The sequence below is a fragment of the Natator depressus genome, chromosome 1, assembly GCF_965152275.1.
Source record: "Natator depressus isolate rNatDep1 chromosome 1, rNatDep2.hap1, whole genome shotgun sequence".
In the NCBI taxonomy this organism is placed as follows: Eukaryota; Metazoa; Chordata; order Testudines; family Cheloniidae; genus Natator; species Natator depressus.
This window is the reverse complement of record NC_134234.1, coordinates 25,386,134-25,406,842: the sequence shown is the minus strand read 5'-3', so window position 1 is coordinate 25,406,842 and position 20,709 is coordinate 25,386,134. Positions and strand designations below refer to the sequence as shown.

Genomic DNA, 20,709 nt, shown 5'->3' with positions numbered 1-20,709 from the left:
GCATTTACTAACAGAATATTTATTCCAAAAAATGATTTCCAAAAAACGTAGTGACTGTATCTTTAGATCAGACATTTGTAAACTAGACTATTTGGGTAATAAGAGTTTAATGAAACTTCCGTCTCCCTCCTTTGGAGGACATTGAAATCAACAGGCTTAACCCTGACAATGACTGATGTCTCACAAGAGATGATTTGCATGGAAAACGCTGGGGTCTCATTTTAGTTCCCATGACAAAACAGAACAGTGATTTTTATCATTTCTGAGCCATTTATATTCGCCTGGAACTACATGACACAATGGTAATTCTTGTGAATGCAGCAATTCATCAGCAGCAGTTCATCATCTACATAAGTGGCATAACTTTGGCTGCTATGATAGGCTATGGGTGTGACAATACCGTACATGTAACTCTGCTTCAATAGGAGAAAGGTCTAATTGATCACCTATTTCCTAGAAAGAGTTATTATTATGTACAAGATGGTTATTTAGGTGGAAAAGGGTTGCACAGACCTGAAAACAATGCCTTAATCACTTTGCCAATCTAGTAATAGTAAGACACCAACTCAGTAAGACACAGACTCAGTAAGACACCGACTCAGCGAGCTAGCAAATCCCTGCTATGCAATTCTTCTCATTCTAAGAAGCAACAACTCTTAGGAGCTTCTAGATCTGGTTAAAACCTTCTCTGGTTCAGACAGTGTCTGGATTCAGGTTTACATGTGAAATCTATTATAGCACCAGCAAAAAAGACCCACCTCACGTGAACCAACCAAACAACCAAAAGTTGCAGAAAGGTCAAACAATGCTAACGTATAGCTTCTAAAAAGAGAGGTCAGTAAATACACTTGCATATTAGATTTATTATCCACACAGGCATTTTTAAAAATGTAAATCATCAGCCCCTGGATTATAAGGATTTATTTTTTCTAAAGGTCTAGTTTCCAAAAATCTCTTAGTGAAGCTCGCTCTTTACTGACAGTCACTCTCCTGTAGCAGACACATTTCTGGATGGGCAAATCATTCTTAACAGCCCGGTTACTGAAGTTAGATTTTAGGCAAGAAGTAAAATTTTCAAATGCACCAAAGGGAATTGAGCTCCATTTTCAAAAGTGACTTAAGATCCGATTTTAAAGGGTATTTAGGTGCCTACAGAGGCAGATAGGTGCCTAGTGGGATTTGCAAAAGTGTCTAAGAATCTAATTTCCACTGAAATCAATTAATGTTAGGTGCTAAGGCCCAGATCCTCAAAAGTATTTAGGTGCCTGGGTCCCATAGGAATTAGGCACCTAAATAGTTATGAGGATCTGAGCCTTAGGTACTTCTGAAAATGGAACTTAGGCTCTTATGCCACTTGGGCACTTCTGAAAATATTACCCAAGGTTCATATGTGTGCTTACTGTAACCTACTGTATCTGACTTCTCAGAAACAACCAGATTGGCAGGCTAATATAGACAAATATTCATATTTCAAGCCATTAATGGTTACAAGTCCTGCTTCTGTTCTAAAAGGATTTTTTTAAAGTAATAAACTTTCACAGGAGAATAAAAGCAGTCCGGATCCTATTTTGACCAGTACCGAACACCAACCTAATGGGGCTTCCTAAAGCACGAAGTCTGCTTTGTAGAGTAACTAATCATTTGCTAACAGGAGTGGATGCTGTTGAAGTACAGCTTTTATTTCCACTGGACACATGCAGGGCAAAAGATGCCACGCTCTTGATTTCAATAATCTCTCTCTCCCCCTTGTTTTGAAAAAAAAACAAGCAGAATTATAATGTTGAAATAACTTTTCTGCTCTCTCTCTCGATGGTTTGGCAGACTGGTATAATAACTTACTGTGTGCACCGAATAATGCCACCATCAGTTATGGCTGATAGGGGGCGAAGGGTTGTCCTTGTTTGGGGTTTTTTGTGCTGCTGTTTACTGTTGTTGAGAATTAAGGCCCTATTATTATTAAATCTGACCTTCAATTCTATTATCTTGTGCACATACTTTAAATATCTCTGTTTCCCAAATGCTCACACACGCCTTATTTCTTTTAAATCTTCTCTATCATTAGGGACAATTGGAGTTTTAACAGTATCAGTTTCTCCCTCACACAGTAATAGGATTCACTTAGCTCACCCATAACCACTAAAATTCTTCTGTAAAATTATTGTCCTACCTTGGGGCACAAACAAACATGTGGGTGGTTTCACTGCTTACTGTAGCCCCTGCTCTAAGCAACGGGAAAAGCAAGAGCACAGCATGTCAAGAGAGAGGTATGTTAGCAGAGCTACATGGGGAAGCATTCCCAGCTATCTATGTTTGTAATTTGCTTGGCTCGAGTCATGTGGGTTATTAGTCCTTCCCTTTCGTAAGCACCAAAATAGCTCAAAAGTATTTATTGTGAATAAAAGCCTGATTCTACATCTTCTGGCTGTCAGTCAGAGCCTTTGCAAATTGCCTTCCTCCCTCTAACCACATCTTCAGAAGTAAAGTTAGGTGAAATTGTCAGACAAAACTTTTATTTATTTATTTATTTATTTTTGGCCAACAAATATAGATTTGGGTCAACTGAAACATTTCGCCAATTCATGTTGAACTCTTGTAGTTGAAAAAATAAAACTCCAAAGAAGTCAAAACATTTCATCTCAGCATTTTGAAAATGAAATGATGCCACATTACATTTTGAATTTTACTTCAATTTTATATTTAAAAAAAAATTAAAAAGGAAAAAAAAATCAAACAAAAATTGGTTTGACCTGAAACAATTGTTTTTGATGCTTTTGGTTCCTCCACCAAACTGGGGGAGAAGGGGGGAAAGGGGGAAGTCCATTAACGGTCCCTAGTTTGCCACAGTGTGAATTGACTGTTACAGGATTTGTCAAACCAGGTTTTAATGGAGCCATCTCCCATTTTTTACCACAGACAACTTCCCTTTTCCCATCCCTGTGGTGCATTAGGAAAGAATGTTGTGCATTTTTAATGTCTTATAGCACCTAGAAATAAGAAGGAACTAGAAGCACCGGACCTACCAGCTCTGCAGACCAGTGGCAACTGCTTTCCAGACCACTAGTGGTCCTTGGAACACAGCTAGAGACCTCCACACTATTATAATTTATTAATACTATTTACTCTACAATGTAAACCAATACGGTATTCAGCAGCTGTAAAAACTTTATGTGAAACCTCACGAAATTGCTCAGACAAGCTGCCCTTGAAGCTCATTAGTATTGTGCCTGAATAAGACCCCAGTCAAGGACTGGAAGATTTGGACTGCTATATTTATATTCCCCTAATTCTTCCATGTTTGCTCTAGTTGCCCATGCAACAATGCTCAGTATTTATATTAAGGAGGTTTTGATTTTTGCCTTGTTGAAAGCATTCTGGCTCCTGGATATTCTGCCTGAGCTGGGATTTACTTTCTGTCTCCCTCCCCTGTTCCCTGCAGTTTGCCTCCTGCTGACAGATGATCCTTCCCTAGCTGAAGTATTTTTCTCCAAGTGTGAAATTGATTCCAGATGACAACTGAGTGTGTCAATCACTTTCCACTTTTGTCATCTTCAAAGACTCCTCTTCACCTTATTTAAATTGTATTTTCATAATTGAAAATTGCTTTCAGATGACTTAATGAATTCTTGCATTTTATTACTCTCTGAAAGGAAAGGAAATACTGCAGGATTCAAATGAAAGCACTTTTATAAGGAAACATTTGCATCAAGCTACTTGAAAACAACAACAAAAATGTCTGCAGCATATATTTGTTTATAAACACATACACCAAAGAAGGAAATTGGAGGAATGGTAGAAAAAGCATATTCCCCCCCCCCCCATGCAATATATTTTTTAAACAAGTATTAAATTATATTTTGGTGATGATATTTTTTAAAGCTTCTGAACACTTGAAGTTACCAGCAACTTCAAAATGGCTGATGTGGTCCACGGATCAGCAGAGATTTGTATGCTTTCCAGTTCATATAGTCTTGCATCTTTTTCTCCAGCATCTCTTTAGAAGGATAAGGCTGAACCTGGAAAACATAAATGCTGATGGTAAAATATACTGTGTAATCTCCAATAGCCATCCACAGCTAATCCTATGATGGTAAGCAGAGTGAGGCATACACTGCTTTCATATGACTACACAGCAGTATCATTGATCACTGGGGCTTGAAATGCAGACTTGCTCAGCAAAGCAGTAGGAAGATAAATACAGATGGACTATTAAACCATCCACAAGCTTTTCATTATAGTGATTGTTGTGCAAAAGAGTTTCCCCAAATACATATGCAGTATACCAGTGCATTATGGGAATATATGGGATTATATATTGAATTAGACTGTGAGCTACTGTTTCTTTATATTTTCCAAATAGCTAGTGGGTATCCCAACTTGAAACTAAATATCTCTCTTCAACTGAATCGAGGTCTCACAATGTTTCAGTACGCTGTTTAAATTTTTTATAAAGTCAGACAGTGAGATGATATGTTCAAATAGACTGAGCGTGTGGCTAAGAGCCAGGAACTCCTGAGTTCTAATCCTGGATCTCAGAGCAATTTGGTGGGCCCCATTCTCTGCTCACACTTACATGTGAATCTGGAATAACTCCACTAAGGGCAATGGAGTTAACACCACTTTTATCCCGGTATAAGTGATGTCAGAATCAGGACCACTGTGTTTATCTAGGCAAGGCACCTTATGCTCTCCTTGAGACAGATTCTGATCTCACTTACACTGATTTACCAGCACTATGGGATGGATTCTCAGCTGCAGGGAATGAAGAACTGACATAGTGTAGTACAGCTAAACCACACCCCCTCCCAAGCTGAAGCTGCACAGCTGCAACCTAGTGGTGGCACAGATGTGTCGTTACGGAATTCCCTGATGCCAAGGAAATTCTCTATTGGTAATTTGTGGCTGGACTATGACCCCCTTACACACAAAGGGGCTATTACTGGGCTTGAAAATATAGCCCTGGAACTGTATAGACTTTGGTGGACTTACTCCTGGTCTAAATTCATTTCATAACCAGGCCTTCTCCCAGTTTCCACATCTATAGTAAAGGGAACACAAATATTTATCTACCTCACAAGGGCGTCATGTGGATAGATTAAATAAAAGCACACTGAAACCACAGAGTCCTGTGGAAGTGCTATTATTATGTTGCAACGTAACCTACTACTACCCAAATAGCTGAAAACAATTAGTTGATGGATTTTCAGATCAGGCAGTGCGTATCTTAGCCACTGCATTTACAGCACAGAAAATGACTCACTTGAGTAATCTGTGGACTAGGTTCAAGTAAATACATCTTGGCTTCTTATTCTCTGCCAGCTTGTCACAGAACAGGTCTATCAAACAAGGAGCTACACCCTTTTCAAATAGCCTTTCCTGAAATACCATGGGTGAAATTCCGCACTGTGCTCCTTAGAGGTGCAGCACCGATCTCCTAGGAGTGGGAGGGGGAGAACTAGTTTAATAGCCTACTAGTCCTGGGCTGCTCTAGTGGCTGGAGAGGCCTCCAACATAATTAAGACAATCCTGGGCGCCTCTTTCGGTAGCATCCCAGGGCTGTCTGACGAGTCACGGCACCGCCTGCAATCGCTGCAGCACTATCTGCTTCAGCTCCACCCCCAGCACACCTCTACAACACAGCTTGCATGAGGAGCCTCAGAAGGCAGCTGTCTTTGGCAGTGCCTGCACTATGGGACTTCTCCCTCAGCCAGACCCAGGGCCCCATTATGCACCTCCAGTCCTTTTATGCAGGCCTGAGGCTCTCACCCCGCATTTATAATATTGCTTTATGTGGACACCCACAAATACCAGGAGGCTGCTTTTCATAAGGACATTTTGCGATGGAATCCTGTTTGCTGGGAAAGGCTGAATTGGGGCAGGTCACATGTCATGGCTCACTTCTCCCACTTCCATTTCTGGAGAGCCTATGGGAATACAGGAGCACTCATGCAAACTTAAATTTGCCATTAGGTTTGCAATGAGATCCAAACGTGGTAAAACTGGGTTCTTTTGAACCCAAACCTTTTAGTACATCAAGCCCCACCAAACCAATAAAGATTGCAAATTCTTTTGGAATTAACTGGGAAGGGTTTGCACAGCTCCAGTAATCAATGTGTTGAAAGATCCCTTAGCTGGCCTGACAACGTTACCCTGCACTGGTTGCTATTGCTGTGTGGTCTGTTATTAAATGAATAGTTATTGATTAATAAATTATGGGAAAAGAGCATATGAATATTAGTTGAAAGGTAGCAGGAGTCCCATTTTGAGCCTGCCCTGAACTTCAGTGAGTTATTGCCAATCTTCCACATGTATTTTATGTTAGGAAAGAACTCCACTGAGCCACAGACACTGAAGTAAGAGTCAGGAAAATGTGCATTCTGTTTCTGATTCCAACACTGATGTGCTGGGTGACCTCACATAAGGCATTTTCTCTCTCTCTCTGTAAATTGGGGATAAAGACATTTATCCTCATTTGCAAAGGGCTTGGAGATGTATGGATGAAAGTAACTACAATATATAATTAAAATGCCAATGTAATTCAAATTGAGCAAAGGAATAGTAAACTGATTTTGAGTGTGTTGAACAGGATCGGTGCAAGATAAAGGTATGGTGAAGAAATCGATCATTTAGGTTTTTATACCTGTGGTATCTGTGGCATCCTTTATTCACAGACTACAGTAATCTACTGCACTGGTCCAAAATGCTGCAGGAGAACTATCATCAGTTTCAGTGTTTTGGGCCATTACTAAAGAATCCTGCTGTAACTTCCAGGATGACACAGGAACGAAAAGTTAATTATAAAATTATCTCGAGTCTTTACACCGCCATGTCTAATGCTTAACTGTCTTATTGCAGGTTTTTATTCCACAAAGAGTTAAATACTGCAAAGTTGAGCTTTCTGGACAATTTAATTTTATCTAAAGGCTTCAATCTGGCAAAGAATGAAGGAATCATTCTTGCTGTAGAAATGTGATGATGAGGATATCAAGGAAAAGAAAGGTAATAATAAAAAAAGCTTTTGAAGTAAATGACTTGAATTTCTTTGAGACTGATTTAAGTCACTATGTATCAGGCAGTACTAGTTGCATCTCTAAAGAAGTGCAATTAGGAGATTAGATGCAGCAGCTTGTAGCTGTAACTACAGTAAGATATAGATAACACTTGTCAAGAGTTATTTCCTTTCTAGGCACTGTGTTTTAAGGAAGCTGAGGAAGGTAGAACAAGATGTTTCTAAATCTAAATAATACTTTTTATTAGTGGTTCTGATTAATAAAAAGCCTTCAAATGGAACCGAGGCCAAGGTTATATAGGAACATAGGAATTGCCTTACTAAATCAACTCAATAACTAAGCCTATCTTGGACAGTGGCTAGTGCCAGATACCTCTGAGATAGGAGAGTGAACATTCATGCAATCAGATGAGCACAGGCAAAGTTTCTTTTTATCCATGGCAATTAGTAGTTAATGTCCTCTAACATGAGACTTGCTTTTCCATATAAATTTTGGCTTGAATTATCAAAGGAGCATAAGAGAATTAAGCACCCAAGTGAATATCATTGGGACCCTTTGAAAATGCCAGTCTTTTATCCTAGGTATAATTGTTTTTCTGACTGCTGCTTAGCCCTTGTCGCTTTGTATGTCACACGTTAACCATGTATTAAAAATAGGGTTATTTTCAATTCTTAATTTTGGTACCTTTGTTATTCCATGTGATGTCTCTTTGTTCCTATGCCACGAAAAAATGGCAAATAAAGGCCCTGAATCCAAGACTTTGTATTTCTTAGTCTTTAACTAGGGTACTGAACAGCATAGCAAAACCAGACATCATTGAACTACTCCTCTTTTACATCATGGAGGGGGCCTTTTCATGGTGATATACAGGGCAGCCTGCTTCAAGAAAGTGAGAGCTGAAATCTAAGATCCGTTAATATAATTAGTGTATTTAGCTCATTTCTAAGATACAGTCAGATCATAAAGCTGTTGTACTGGTAGAGTAGCCTGCAGCTTCTTCAGTCTCTAAATGGCAAAATAATGCTAAAGCAGTGGGAAATAATGATCCATGATGCAATAAAGTCTTATTGATTTTTAATCCCCAGCTTTCCTTCCAATAAACATACTGCATTTGATTTTTTTTTTCAAAATCAGCAGAATAAAAAAGGGTTGGTCTCAACTGCCATCCAATTTTTAAGGCTGTGTTTAGATTAATGTAACTCTCTTATATGCAACAGCAGCAACTCTCCGCAAAGGCCTTTAGGCATTTGGAGACCTAATCTCTTCTCATTTACCCCACAGTAGACTCCAATGACTGGAAATTAATTGAAAGGAGATTTAGCCCTTTGCATGTAAATCCAGGGTATGGAAGGTTATTATACCTAGCAATAAGACTTCACTTAAAGATGAAATGCACTCGATGCTATTTCAACCTGATCTGAACTATTTATAAATTCAGCTTTATTTCTTTGTGTTTTATTACTTATTTCACAAAATGTCATATTAATCTGGATAGTTACTGTGAAAGGTTTTCAGCTACAGCAATGTGAGAGGGCTTATTTCTTGTAACACTTCTCTTGTCGCACACTGGCAAAGTATTTGTTACTTGCTGAGGAAGTTGAAGAAAGGGCAGGGAGTCATCTAAATGTTGATTTATTTCCAAAGAAGAATAGAACCAAATACAAAACTGTCGTTTTTACTCTGTTCTTTGCTTAATACAACACAAACTCTGGGACTGTGGCAAAATGGTCCCTAAAGCTCTGATTATTCTGTAAATGTCACAGGGGCTACTTGAGTGAAAGGTTAAGCGTGTATCTCAGGGCAAGGCTACACTAGAGAGTTTCCAGCAGCGCAGCTCTAAGCTCTCTAGTGTAGCCACTCAAAGTGGACGGGAGAGAGCTCTCCCGTCGGCTTAAATACTCCAGCCCGTGCAAGTGGCAGTAGCTATGTTGGTGGGAGAAGCTTTTCCATGAACAGAGCATCATCCACACCGGCGCCTATGCCAGTGTAACTTATGTCGCTAAGGAAGGTGGTTTATTCACATCCCTAAGTGACATAAATTATGCTGACATAAGCTGCTGTGTAGTCTTAGAGTTTGCAAGATCAAGGCCCACTTGACAGGCAAGCAACATCGGCATGACCAGAGGCAGCCCATGCCCATTGGGCCTGATCTGAAGCACAGTGAAGTCATTGGCAGTCTTTTCATTAACTGCAGTGGCTCAGGCCTGTAGTGTAAAGTATATATTTAATACAAGACACAAGGGCTGTGCATATGGGTCTTTACTTGGCCCAGAAGCATAGATGTATAAACATAAGGGATGTGCTCCAAGGCTTGTATATCTCCAGTGGCTCATGTTATGAAGGACCAGGAGAGAGGCTTCTCCACATTCTTTTATGAGAGCCAAAATAGGAACTATGGCCCAGAGCCACAAAGGGAGTTTGGTGTTGCCATGCTGAGTTTTGCAACACTTAACTTTTAGGCGCCCAGCCACCCAGTGGCTTCCACAAACCCTGACTGAGGCGCTGAGGCCCCCATTCAATCCATGGAAAGAGAAAGGCACCTAAGAATGGGATCCACAAATGCCAGCACACTAGGTGGGGAGCTGCCTCAATTAGCCAACTGCAGATGCTGAAGAGAGGGGTGTGTCCTAAACTCTGGCTCTCTCCAGGAGTTAGGCAGCCAGGTCTGGGCTGGAGGGAAGCACCTCTCTCTTGAATCCACAGCCAGGAACCCGCTCCTGGTGTCAAGAGCCTAAGCTGTTTCTTGCAGGAACAACAGCAATGCACAACTAACACCACACACAATGGGGGAGGGGGCACCTCCCTGAACCTTTGGCCCAGTGGTTAGAAAACTCACCCAGACTGTGGGAGAGCCTTGTTCAATTCCCTCCTCTGCCCTATGAGAAGGGATTGCCAAGGGGGGTTCCCTACCTCTGGACTATGGGATATTCTGATACAGGGCTCTTGCTCTCTCTCCTGTTGAAGCTGCTCCACTTCAGATAGTAAATTAAAGATGCTTTGGGTTAGAGAGAAAGACCTCAATAGTCTGGTATTCAGGGCACTCACCTGAGAGGTGGGAAATCCTCATCCAATGGAGCCAGGGTGGGAATTGAACCCAGCTCTCCCACATCCTAGGTGAGTACCCTAACTACTGGGCTAAAGACTATAATAGAGCCTTCCTCCTGCTTGCCATTTTGTGTGGAGATGGGCATGCTCTGAGCAATCCTACTTAATAATGGCTGCAGACAAGGAAGGTGGGGAAACACTTATTTTCAGCTGGTTAGAGGATCACAGTGGGGCTTAGGCATCCTGAGACAGCAGCCTGCATATCCACAGGGAGCACCTGGGGACTTCTGCAGAAAAAAATGGATGTGTCAGGTGAGTTTAGACATCTACAGGGTTAGGCAGCAGTTGAGTGGGGGTTTTACGGCTCTCACTGGTTCCTAAGTCTGGGACTTAGGCAACTAAGTCTCTCTGTGGCTCTGGGCCCATCACTTTTGGCCCCATGTTTGGTTGTTGTCCCAATTTTATTGCAAGTCTAGTGACATCTGATGTTTTTCTTAAAGCTCCAACTCTCAGAGTCAAAGGATTACACAAGCATCTTAGCTTTCATCTAAAAAAAAATGTACATTTCTAGCCCTCTTAGTTGCTAGAAAATGTGATCTGAATGTACCCCAAAAGCTCAGAAACCAGAAGGCAAATAAAGAGCCTATTTAAAACAAAAAACAAAACAAAACAAAAACAATTTTTAAGCAATCTAATGATTTGGTTTTTTTGGAGGCCTGACTCGTGTGTGTTGGAAGGTTGGGGTTAGCAATACTGCCCACCATTCTTCAGGTGGGTACCTTTGGTACAGGCTTCCCAGTTCATAGCCTATAGCTCTGCCTATAGCACACAATATGTGGAATGTGAGACAATGCTGGCTAACTCACTAAGGTCTATGATGCTTTTGTCACAGTCCCTGACTGTTGTTTTAAACTTGGGTTTTCTGTATAGTTTGTTTTTTATGTATTCAATTAACTTAGTGTTAACAGCAGAGAGAACACAAATCTGATAAAGAGAAAGTGTGCAAAGGGAATTATCTGACTGGAACGCTCATTACTGGGGAAAAGCACAAACGGAACCAGTGCAGCTCTTAAGGGCAGATGCCAGTTGTGTGTGTAATAGTGCAGTTGACCGCTCATTTGCCCCTGTTTAATAAAAATTGCCCAGCCCAATGTAGCACATTTGACTGAGTGTACACGGCAGAGTAATTACACTGATGAGACTAAATGTAAGTCAGAGCTGGGAAGTAATGAATCCAGAACAGTTAATTATGCTGTAAGCAAACACATTAAAAGCCTGCCAAGAATGTGAGGGTGAACATAGGGTTATTCAGCAGGACAGTGAAATTTTAAATGGAAAGCGGAGGGGATGCACAGCTTTCCAGCAATGTAACAGAAAGGATTTTTAACAGCAGTAATGGCTGTTGGGAATGAGTGTGAGTGTGTGCATCATTAGCATCTCCATAAATGTGTTTATTTCACATTCACACACAATTCTTCTCCCATTTCCGCCAGCCGTTGCTGCTGTTAAGCAGAACACTAAACAGGACCCTGACATTGCTGGAATGTGGTGCATCCCCTCTGTTTTCCATTTGAAAGTTCACTGTTATGTGACATTACTTCCAAGGTATTAGGGGTATGTATTGTTTGTATTCCAGTAGTGACCAGAGCCCCAGTCAGCAGTACGGCCCCACTGTGCTATGTGCTGGTACAAGCAAGAATTGAAAAATAGTCCATGCCTCACAGAACTTACAGCCTACGGCCTTGATCCTGCAATAAGTTCCATGTAGGTGGACACCATACAGAGACATGGCATCCCATTGACTTAAGTTAGGCTCCAGTCCTGCAATTCATCTGCCCATGTGGATCGAGGTAAGAACTGGGGCCTATATTCGGACAAAACTCAGTCAAATGGGAGAAGACAGTCAAATGGGATGTCAAACACGTTGAACAAGACAGTGGAATGGGATGAGAGACGATGAGGATGACAGTGACAAGAATATGTAGTAATATGTTAGGATAAACAAAATAATAGGAACATGATGTAACATAACATACAGGGAGGAAGGATGGTCCAGTGCTTGGAAGATGTGCATTCAATTTCCTGCTCTGGCACAGACTGCCGGTGTGATCTTGGACAAGTCACCTAGTCTCTCTGTGCCTTTAGTTCCCCATCTGTAAAATAGGGCTAATACCTCCCAGAGATGTTGGGAGGATAAGCACTCTTGTCCACACCCAGATCATCTTTTGCTTTGATTGCTGTAATCTCCTCTTCTCTGGCCTCAATGTCTGTAACCTTGCTTCCCTCAAGTCTATTCAAAATGCAGCTGCAATCATCTTCCTGGCTCACCCTTTGGTCACTCCTAGAGCTAGTTTGAAATTTTTTTTTTTTTATTTTTTCCTCTGTGGAAAATTTTGACCTTTCCACCAAAAAAAAAAAAAGAAAAGAAAAAAAATACTGAAAATCTTTGTCTGAAAACTTTTAAAATACAAAACTTCAGTTCTGAAAGACTGCCACAGTGACTCCATTGGAGTTGTAGTTGAGACACCTCGTTCTCCTGTTCTCAATACATCTCCCATGATGCCTCAGGTGATGCCTCTTGCTGAGCTATTGCAAAGAAGTAGTCTGGCTGGGAAACTCAGAGGAGGGCATAAGCCGCCCAAACTATAACTCCCACGTGACTTTGGGAAAATCACCTCCCGCTCTCTGTGCCTCTGTTTACCTTTGTCTTTTCTATGTACACTGAAAGTTCTCCAGGGCAGGGACTAAGGGTAGGTCTACACAGCAAAAGCTGTGGGTGGGCGAGCCTACCCCTGCTAACTTGAATTCAGCTAGCACGGGTAACAGTATCAGCGAAACATGGGCTTCAGAGTGGCCAAGGAAAGCTAGGACCTACCCAGGGTTCATGCTGGGTTTGTACTACTCACACTGCACTGGATGCAGTGCTAGTGCTACTCCCATTAGCTTGATTTAAACTAGCTCAGTTTTTGCTGTGTAGGTGTTATTAAAGTGCATAGTACAATGGGAGCCTGATCTTGGTTGTTGCTTCTAGAAGTTAATGTAATGCCAATAACTAATAAAAAGCTCCTCTCTTCATTTGTTTAATCTGGAATATCTGCCTGTGGTATCTTCCTTTTGCGAGGTCTGAGCACATATTATCAGACTCTGAGATTGCTGAGCCATATGTCTTAGCAGTGGTGGATTAATTACTTTAGCCAACCCAGGCGTAAATGCTGAATGCATAGTCACTGATGTCTCGCTGCACTTTCCTCAGGTGCCCCCTACTGAGGCCATCATAATCAAAATTCTGTGTGAATTAATCCTGTTTGGGTTATGTTCCACTCTGGAATTTTCTCCCAGCCAGTGTGTATTTTCTCCCAAGAAAATGGTATTTCTCAGCTGAAAACACCACCCTTGAAGAGAACCGGCACAGATTATTTCTATTAGTCAGGCTCTTGGAGCATCTCTTTTTCCTCAAGTAGAAAATCCATCAACTGGATTATTTTCCTCCACTGTTTAATTCAATATATTATTGGAAAATGTTTAGACAGATTTATGAAAATGTATCTTTTGCCTGAAGGTTTAACAGATATTCTCCACAGGATGTTATAAATAGATACCCCATAGTATCTATGCTTTCATGAACAGCATTGATTTAAAACACTTACTGGAGTCAATAATTCTAAATCTTTATTCAAGCTACCTACAACCACCGCAGATATTCATAAAAGCAGGTGGTAGCAAAATATACCCACGTTTAAAAGTTAAGGTGCGTTTTTAATATATATTGGGTAGGATCCCTTCAAATAGCTTATGAACCCTCTACTGACACTCTCTGTCAGTTTAGTAGCCTGCCAGAGCAATAGTGGATATGTAGCTAGGCCTTGCATGGTGCGTTTATTTAGTAAACATGGTTATTTGAACCCCACTGTGGTCCTGTGGTTGCTTCATATTTTATGTGTTGTGTAAGACAGATGTGAAAGACAAAATAGTGAGCCAAAAGCCACATCATGCAGGGATCCAGGAATAAACCTATTACAGGACAAAATGTACACCCTAAACATATGTCTGAGTAAAGTCAGTTTCACTGCTTCCCCTGTATAGTCAATAAATCAGTTTCTCTCCTTCTGAAAACATCTTGACATCAAAAACGCTGCATCTTGTATATAGGGTGACCACCTTTCCAAAAGGCAAAAGCGGGACACATGCAGGAGCCCCACCCCTCTGTGGCCCTGCCCCTGCTCCTCCTCTTCCCCCAAGGCCCTGCCCTTTGGCCAGGCTAGAAGCTGGAGCTGGGCCATGATAAGAGTTGCCCATAGAGCCTGTCACACTGTGGGGAGCACAGGACCCTCCACCTGTCCTGACGGCAGGGAACTAGGGTGCCCGAGAACAGCCACCCAGCCTGTGTCCCCTCCCCACTGAGTGCACTGCCCAGGACACGTGGAGGATTCTGGGGCTCCCCACAGTGGCCTGGGCTCCCTGGGTAGCTATTACTACTGCCCCTCTCCAGCTTCTGGTCTGGCCGGGGGCAGACCTCAGAGGGGAGAGGAGGAGCAGGGGGCGGGGTCTCATGGCAAGGGAGATATAAGGCCCACCTCAATGCCCCCCACCAGGAAGAGGCTGGCACCACCCGTGAGCCTCGAGCAGACACAGAGCAGCATCACAGGGAATCCAGGACAAATGCTGTCCTGGAGTCATTCAGCCCGGGACTGGGACTTGAACTCTATATTTCGGGACTGTCCCACCCAATTTGGGATGGGCGGTCACCCTCCTTGTACATCCTGTGTTTGTATCCATTTTCTGTTTTAATTCCAAAAGGGATAACCCAGTACTGGACTCCAAACAATCCTGTTTGCTTGGAAGTCATAACAATAGTTTAAGTTACTGGGGAAGGAGGGATTTGTTACTGTTTTCTTACACAGGTAAACAGGCAAAAAGATCCCATTTAAGTGCAGACACTTTTGCTCCACATGCATCCAACTGCCCCATGCCCAGAAGTATGTTACCATCTCGGGAAATCTGTACAACTGGGAATGTGCCAGCCCAGCAAATCAGTAATTCCAAGCTCTTACACTGTTTCTGCATGTGTTGTTTGATTGTATTGTGTCATTAGCAAGGAAAATGGTATGACACAGAAGGGTAAACTTCATAACCAGCCATCTGCAATGAGCATGGTTCAGCAACACACCCATTTCTGGAAGCATTCGAATCACCTCAGGCGACTCTAACATTTCTAGATAATTGTTATGGTCTTAACGCTAGAACTCTAGACTAACAAGACTTACAACTGTGCATAATTTATGGAGATAGTCCTCATCCATGTGCCTTTTGAAGAACTCCTTTGATATCACAATACACTCCGCTCCATCAGAAACCAGGGTCATGCTAAGTGTGTCTTCAAAGACTGCATACACCAGGCCCTATAAAAACATTAGTATATTATTATTTATATTGTACTAGCACTTATTCTATACTATTCTATGTAGATTCTCAACCTTCCTTCATCACCCTCATATCTGAGCATGTTCCAGTAGCACATTAAGCAATGTGACTAACATCTGTTATGAATGGTTCATTCTCTCTTTCTCTCATCTACTCCCAACAGCGACCAGGGCCCCATTACAGTAGGTGATGTACAAATATAATGAGATACAGTCCCTGCCCCCAAAGAGCTTACAAGCTAAATGGGGAAGACAGACGAAAGGAGGAAGGGAAGACTGAAGCACAGGTGAAATGACTTGCCCAAGGTCACACAACCGGTTAGTAGCAGAGCTGGGATTAGAACCCAGATTTCCTGACTCCCACTATAAACATGATGGCTACCGGAGGATACCACCTCTATAATTACAACTACTGAGAATTTACTGTCAGGAAGATTCAGATAAGAGTTAGTATATGTGAATGTCATGAATTTACACAAACCTAAAAATCGCACCCCCACCACCCCCCCCAAAAAACCCCACAACCCCAGTCCAAGCAGAGTTTGGACACCAAAAGGGAGAAATGCCAGAGATTCCATGAAGTCTACTATGAGATTCTGCTATTGCTATTGATGTTACATGCAAGACACCAAGATGCTATGGTGATGGGTGGCAGTATAAAACCCTAAAATAGAATAAAATATGAACTATGCCCAATGGGATCTTTACACAACAGGAGATGGTCTTCAAGGGCCTGAGCGTGCTGCTGCCATGGCATCCCCAGTCCTTGGTGGAGCAGAGAGAGATCGGGAGTAAAGCTTGGGTCTTCTGCCAGGCTGTGCAGAAGTACTGAATGAACAGCATAAGGATATTTCAAAGCGAACTCTCAGAGCAGATACAATCAGCACAGCCAAGTAAACTTGGTCCTAAAATTATTTAAGATTATAGAACAGGCCTTTATCACTCAATGTTACAAGGACATTATGCCACACAGGACCAATCCCAACTGCTGCACACTCAAAACTCTCACTGAAATCACATGATCAGGCCCCGAGTGATTATTTTCTTCCTTATGCACCCCCCCCCCATAGCTAGCACCATCACAATTCCTGCCAATACTCTGAAATGCCAAGGCCTGAAGATGACTAGGATTTAATGTTACTCCCCAAAAATACTGTGGCTGTGGCACGGCGCCATTGTGTGGGAAGTCACTTTGTTAGTAAGGTGTCCCTCACAACTTCAGTTCCAGAAGTACTGGTTTTGGTACTGATGCTACTGCTAAAGAAGATGATGCAGAACATGGGAGAACCCAAGAAGCAGGGCCCATATTCCAATGCTGGAAGCCTACGAAAGCAAAAAAAGGCCCCATACCTGCCTCTTCCAGAGAAAGAAGTAAACACTGCAGCTCATCTCCCTCAGAAACACATTTAGATCTGAAGTCTCACATGTATCAGACAATTATCTGATGAATCTGGTGAATCCAAGTATCAGAATAACCACCAGTTTGGGGGATTGTCTGCCCCATTCTTTGCAGTTTGCCGTAATTAAGCAAAGTCAGCGTGACTTCCCTGGGACCCCAGTCACACCAACTTATTCAAAAATGGGTACTGATTTTGGGCGCCTTAATTTTTCAAGTGCCCAACTTGACGCACCTCTAATGGGCCTGTTAATCAGAGGGTGGCTGCTCAGCCCCATTCAGGTGCCTCAAATATGTCACTGCAAATCACTAGCCACTTTTGAAGTTCTTGGCCCGATGCTTTTATTTTTTATAACCTGCACCTTAGCGTTTATAAAAACTGTCTGTAGTAACAGCTGTCATTTTATTCTCAGAGTCACTAAAACCTGCTATGTGGGAGACAGATGTTCTCTCATGAAGACTTTATTTTTGTTCATTATTTTCCATAATCTAAAATTGGACACTGTAGATTCACAGTGTGTGTCTTGCTCTTGGTGTGAGCAGAGTTGTCAAGGGAAAATTTAAATGGCAAACGTGTGCTGGGACAAGGTGCTAAAGCTCACTGGAAACTGTCTGGAGACCTGTCTCTTTGGAGCCCAGAATACAAATCACTCCAGCATTCATCACAAGACAAGAAGCATTAAAATCTCAAAGGCACATCCAGTCCATTAGCACTAAACTAAATATAGTAGGATGGGCTTTTCTTAAAAATAGAAGTGTTCTGTAAGAAGACAAGAAGCAATAAAAGCTACCCACGAGATGTATTTATGCTGCAAAAATATTCAAGGAGTAGTGAGCTGTTTAAGTTCTGTATTACTTTTGTTGTTCTTTAATACACAGCTCCAAAGTACACACAACCACAGCTTAACATAGGAGTAATATAGGCCCTGGTTCTGGATTTCATAAACACACCACCATTCACCACATAATATGGCAAGGGGTGTAAGTAAGAGCAGAATGTTGAGGTTTTCTACTGACCCTTAATTACATTTATTGCTTATTTGTTTGCATGTATTGGAATAAGGCCAGGGGTTCCAAATAAGGATCAGGACTCCATAGTCCTAGGCAGAGTAACCCACAAATTATTGTCTTTTGCTCTTCACATACCACAGTACCTGCTCCAAAGAACTTACTCTCTATAGCCCCAACCTGCAAACCCCTTCGTGCTTACCTTTATTCACACAGGGAGTCCCGTTGACTGCAATGGAATGCTACACATGCTTAAATGGAAGCGTACAAATCACTGTGTGCAGGATGGGGCCCACTGTACCTAATTTACCGTTCAAAAGCAATAGTCTAAATATTGGAAATTCAGATTTTAGAATCATGGAAGGGTAGGGCTGGAAGGGATCTCAAGAAGCCATGTAGCCCTGCCCCCTGTGCTGAGGCAGGAATAAGTATATCCAGGCCATTCCTGACAGATGTTTGTCTGACCTGTTCTTAAAACCTCCAAAGGATTCCGCAGCTCCTTAGGAAACCTGTTCCAGTGGTCAACTATCCTCGTAGTTAGGAAGTTTTTCCTAATATCTAACCTAAGTCTCCCTTCGCTGCAAACTAAGTGGATTATTCCTTGGACAGGAAGAACAACTGATCACTGTCCACATTATGATAACCATTAACATATCTGAAGACTTATCATGCCTCCCTCTCTCCAGACTTCTTTCTCTAGAAGAGACATGCCCAAGTCTTCCACCTTTCTTCAAAGGTCATGGTTTATCATTTTTGTTGCTCTCCGTTGGACTGCTGCAATTTGTCTACATCTTTCATTAAGTGTGATGCCCAAAACTCCAGCTGAGGCCTCAACAGCCCTGAGTAGAGGAAAACAATCACAGCCAGTGTGCTACATACAACATTCCTGTTAAACACATCCCAGAATGACATTTGTCTTTTTCATAACAGCACCACACTGATGACTTACTTTCAATTTGTGATCCACTCGAATATTCAGATGCTTTTCTGCAATACTACCACCTAGCCAGTTATTCCCCATTTTGTATTTGGGCATTTGATTTTTCATTAAAAAAATGAATTTGTCTTTACTGAATTTCAGCTTGTTGATTTCAGGTCCATTCTTCAGTTTATCAAGGTAATTTTTCATTCTAATCCTGTTCTCTATAGTGCTTACAACCCCTCCAAGCTTGGTGTAATCCGCAAATTTTATAGGAATACATCATCCAAGCTATTATTGAATAGTATCAGACCCAAGACAAGCTCCTGCAGGATGCCACTTGATATATCCTCCCAGTTTGACAGCAAGCCATTGATAACTACTCTCTGAGTACAATCTTTCAATAAATTGTGCACCCATCTCATAGTAATTTCATCTAGACCGTATTTTCCTTGTTTGCTTATGAGATGAGAATGTCATGTAGGACAAAGGCGGGCTACTCCACAGCATGTCTTTGACCACATGGCATTGCAATCGGCTGCATATAACTTGACAACTGCTTAAGATAATGTCACACATTTCTTGCTGAGTTTCATTTTCATTGGTATTTAGTTGTTTCACATTTGTATATCCTAATGGTGATGCACAGGGCAAATATTTTATTTTGATATTTAATAGGGGAGCTGAAATCTATCATTTGCTTTCTAATTTCTGTGTTGGCTTGACCTCAGACTGCTCTCATTTACTCAGAGATAAAGCTGGAGTAATTCCATTAAAGTCAGCTGTTGGAACTGAGAGCAGAATCTGAGCTCATGGATCTTTCACTATAAAGAAGGACAAACACCAGGAAACACAATGCAACTTTTAGTATCATTATGTATGTCCTGCTTAAGCATGTGCTTTGCTGAATCAGGGCCAAAGCTAGGGTGACCAGATGTCCCGTTTTTAAAGGGACAGTCCCATATTTAAGCCCTCCTGCAGGTGTCCTGACTTTTTCTTAAATGGGCACATTGTCCCATATTTTCTGTTGTCCACCCCCCACCCCCCCACATCAGTACTGGTGGTTCCTGCTGCTGGCCGGATTCCTGCTTGCCAGCTACCTGCCCACCAGCGGTGAATGGGAGGCGTGTCCAGTGGCCGACAATGGGGGTGAGTGTGCAAGGCTGATGGCGGGGCGAAGATGCAAAGCGCAGGGCAGGCCACTCCCCATGCTGGTCTGTCAACGCAGCCCCCCGCTGCATGCCGGATCTCAGCCAGCAGGGCTCTGCCCCTTCTCCTGTTTGCAGCCTGCACAGGGTGCATGGTATATGTGGGCAGCCGCCAGGCAGTGGCCAGTTACGGGTCGCCTCTGCTGCCCACCCAGGGGCCCTTTACATCCTCCCCCTCTGACTGTCCTCTCCCTGCTTTGCCTCTTTGCCCCCACCCCACCCCCGCTCCTCCTCCATATCCCCCCCAGCGGGACGCATCTGGGTCCCAGCGCTGTGCAGAGAACCAGCCCCTGGTTGGAGCGCTCAGCTCACCCACAGCCTGGCTGGCAGGCTCCTTCCTTCCCCCACTGCCTCTGGCTGGGCCGGTGCCCTAGGAAAGTCCAAGATCCTCTGGCCTGGGGCCAATGGCCAGGAGGAGCCGAGCCCTGCATTTGCCAAAGCCTTGCACAGACCTGGCACGGGGAAGCCTCTCCGCCCCTCATCTAAGCTCTGGAGTGGCGGGGGCGGGGGGGAGGAAGCAATTTCCAGCCTGTTCATGCCTCGAACCTGCAGGCTCCACAGCAGCCCCTGGGGTAGGGGCTCGGCACCCTGTTTTCCCCTCCCCCAACCTCCTACACTAGGTAGAACCTGTACCTTTGTGGAGCCCCAATGACTTCATTCGGACTCCACACAAGCATACAATTTCAGGATTGCTCATGTGGTGCTG

The 20,709-nt window shown here is 42.7% G+C and overlaps 1 protein-coding gene across 1 annotated transcript in view; it reads right to left on the bottom strand.

Moving 5' to 3' along the window:
* Positions 1–3,905: 3,905 nt before the first annotated feature.
* LOC141981079 (cyclic nucleotide-binding domain-containing protein 2-like) overlaps positions 3,906–20,709 on the bottom strand; it is a 125,109-nt gene continuing 108,305 nt past the window's right edge. The window contains exons 15-16 of the mRNA XM_074942883.1: positions 15,317–15,451; positions 3,906–4,013 (exon numbers count right to left, since the gene is read on the bottom strand). Coding sequence (XP_074798984.1) covers positions 3,906–4,013; positions 15,317–15,451 — 243 coding nt within the window. The remainder of the gene's footprint in view (positions 4,014–15,316; positions 15,452–20,709) is intronic.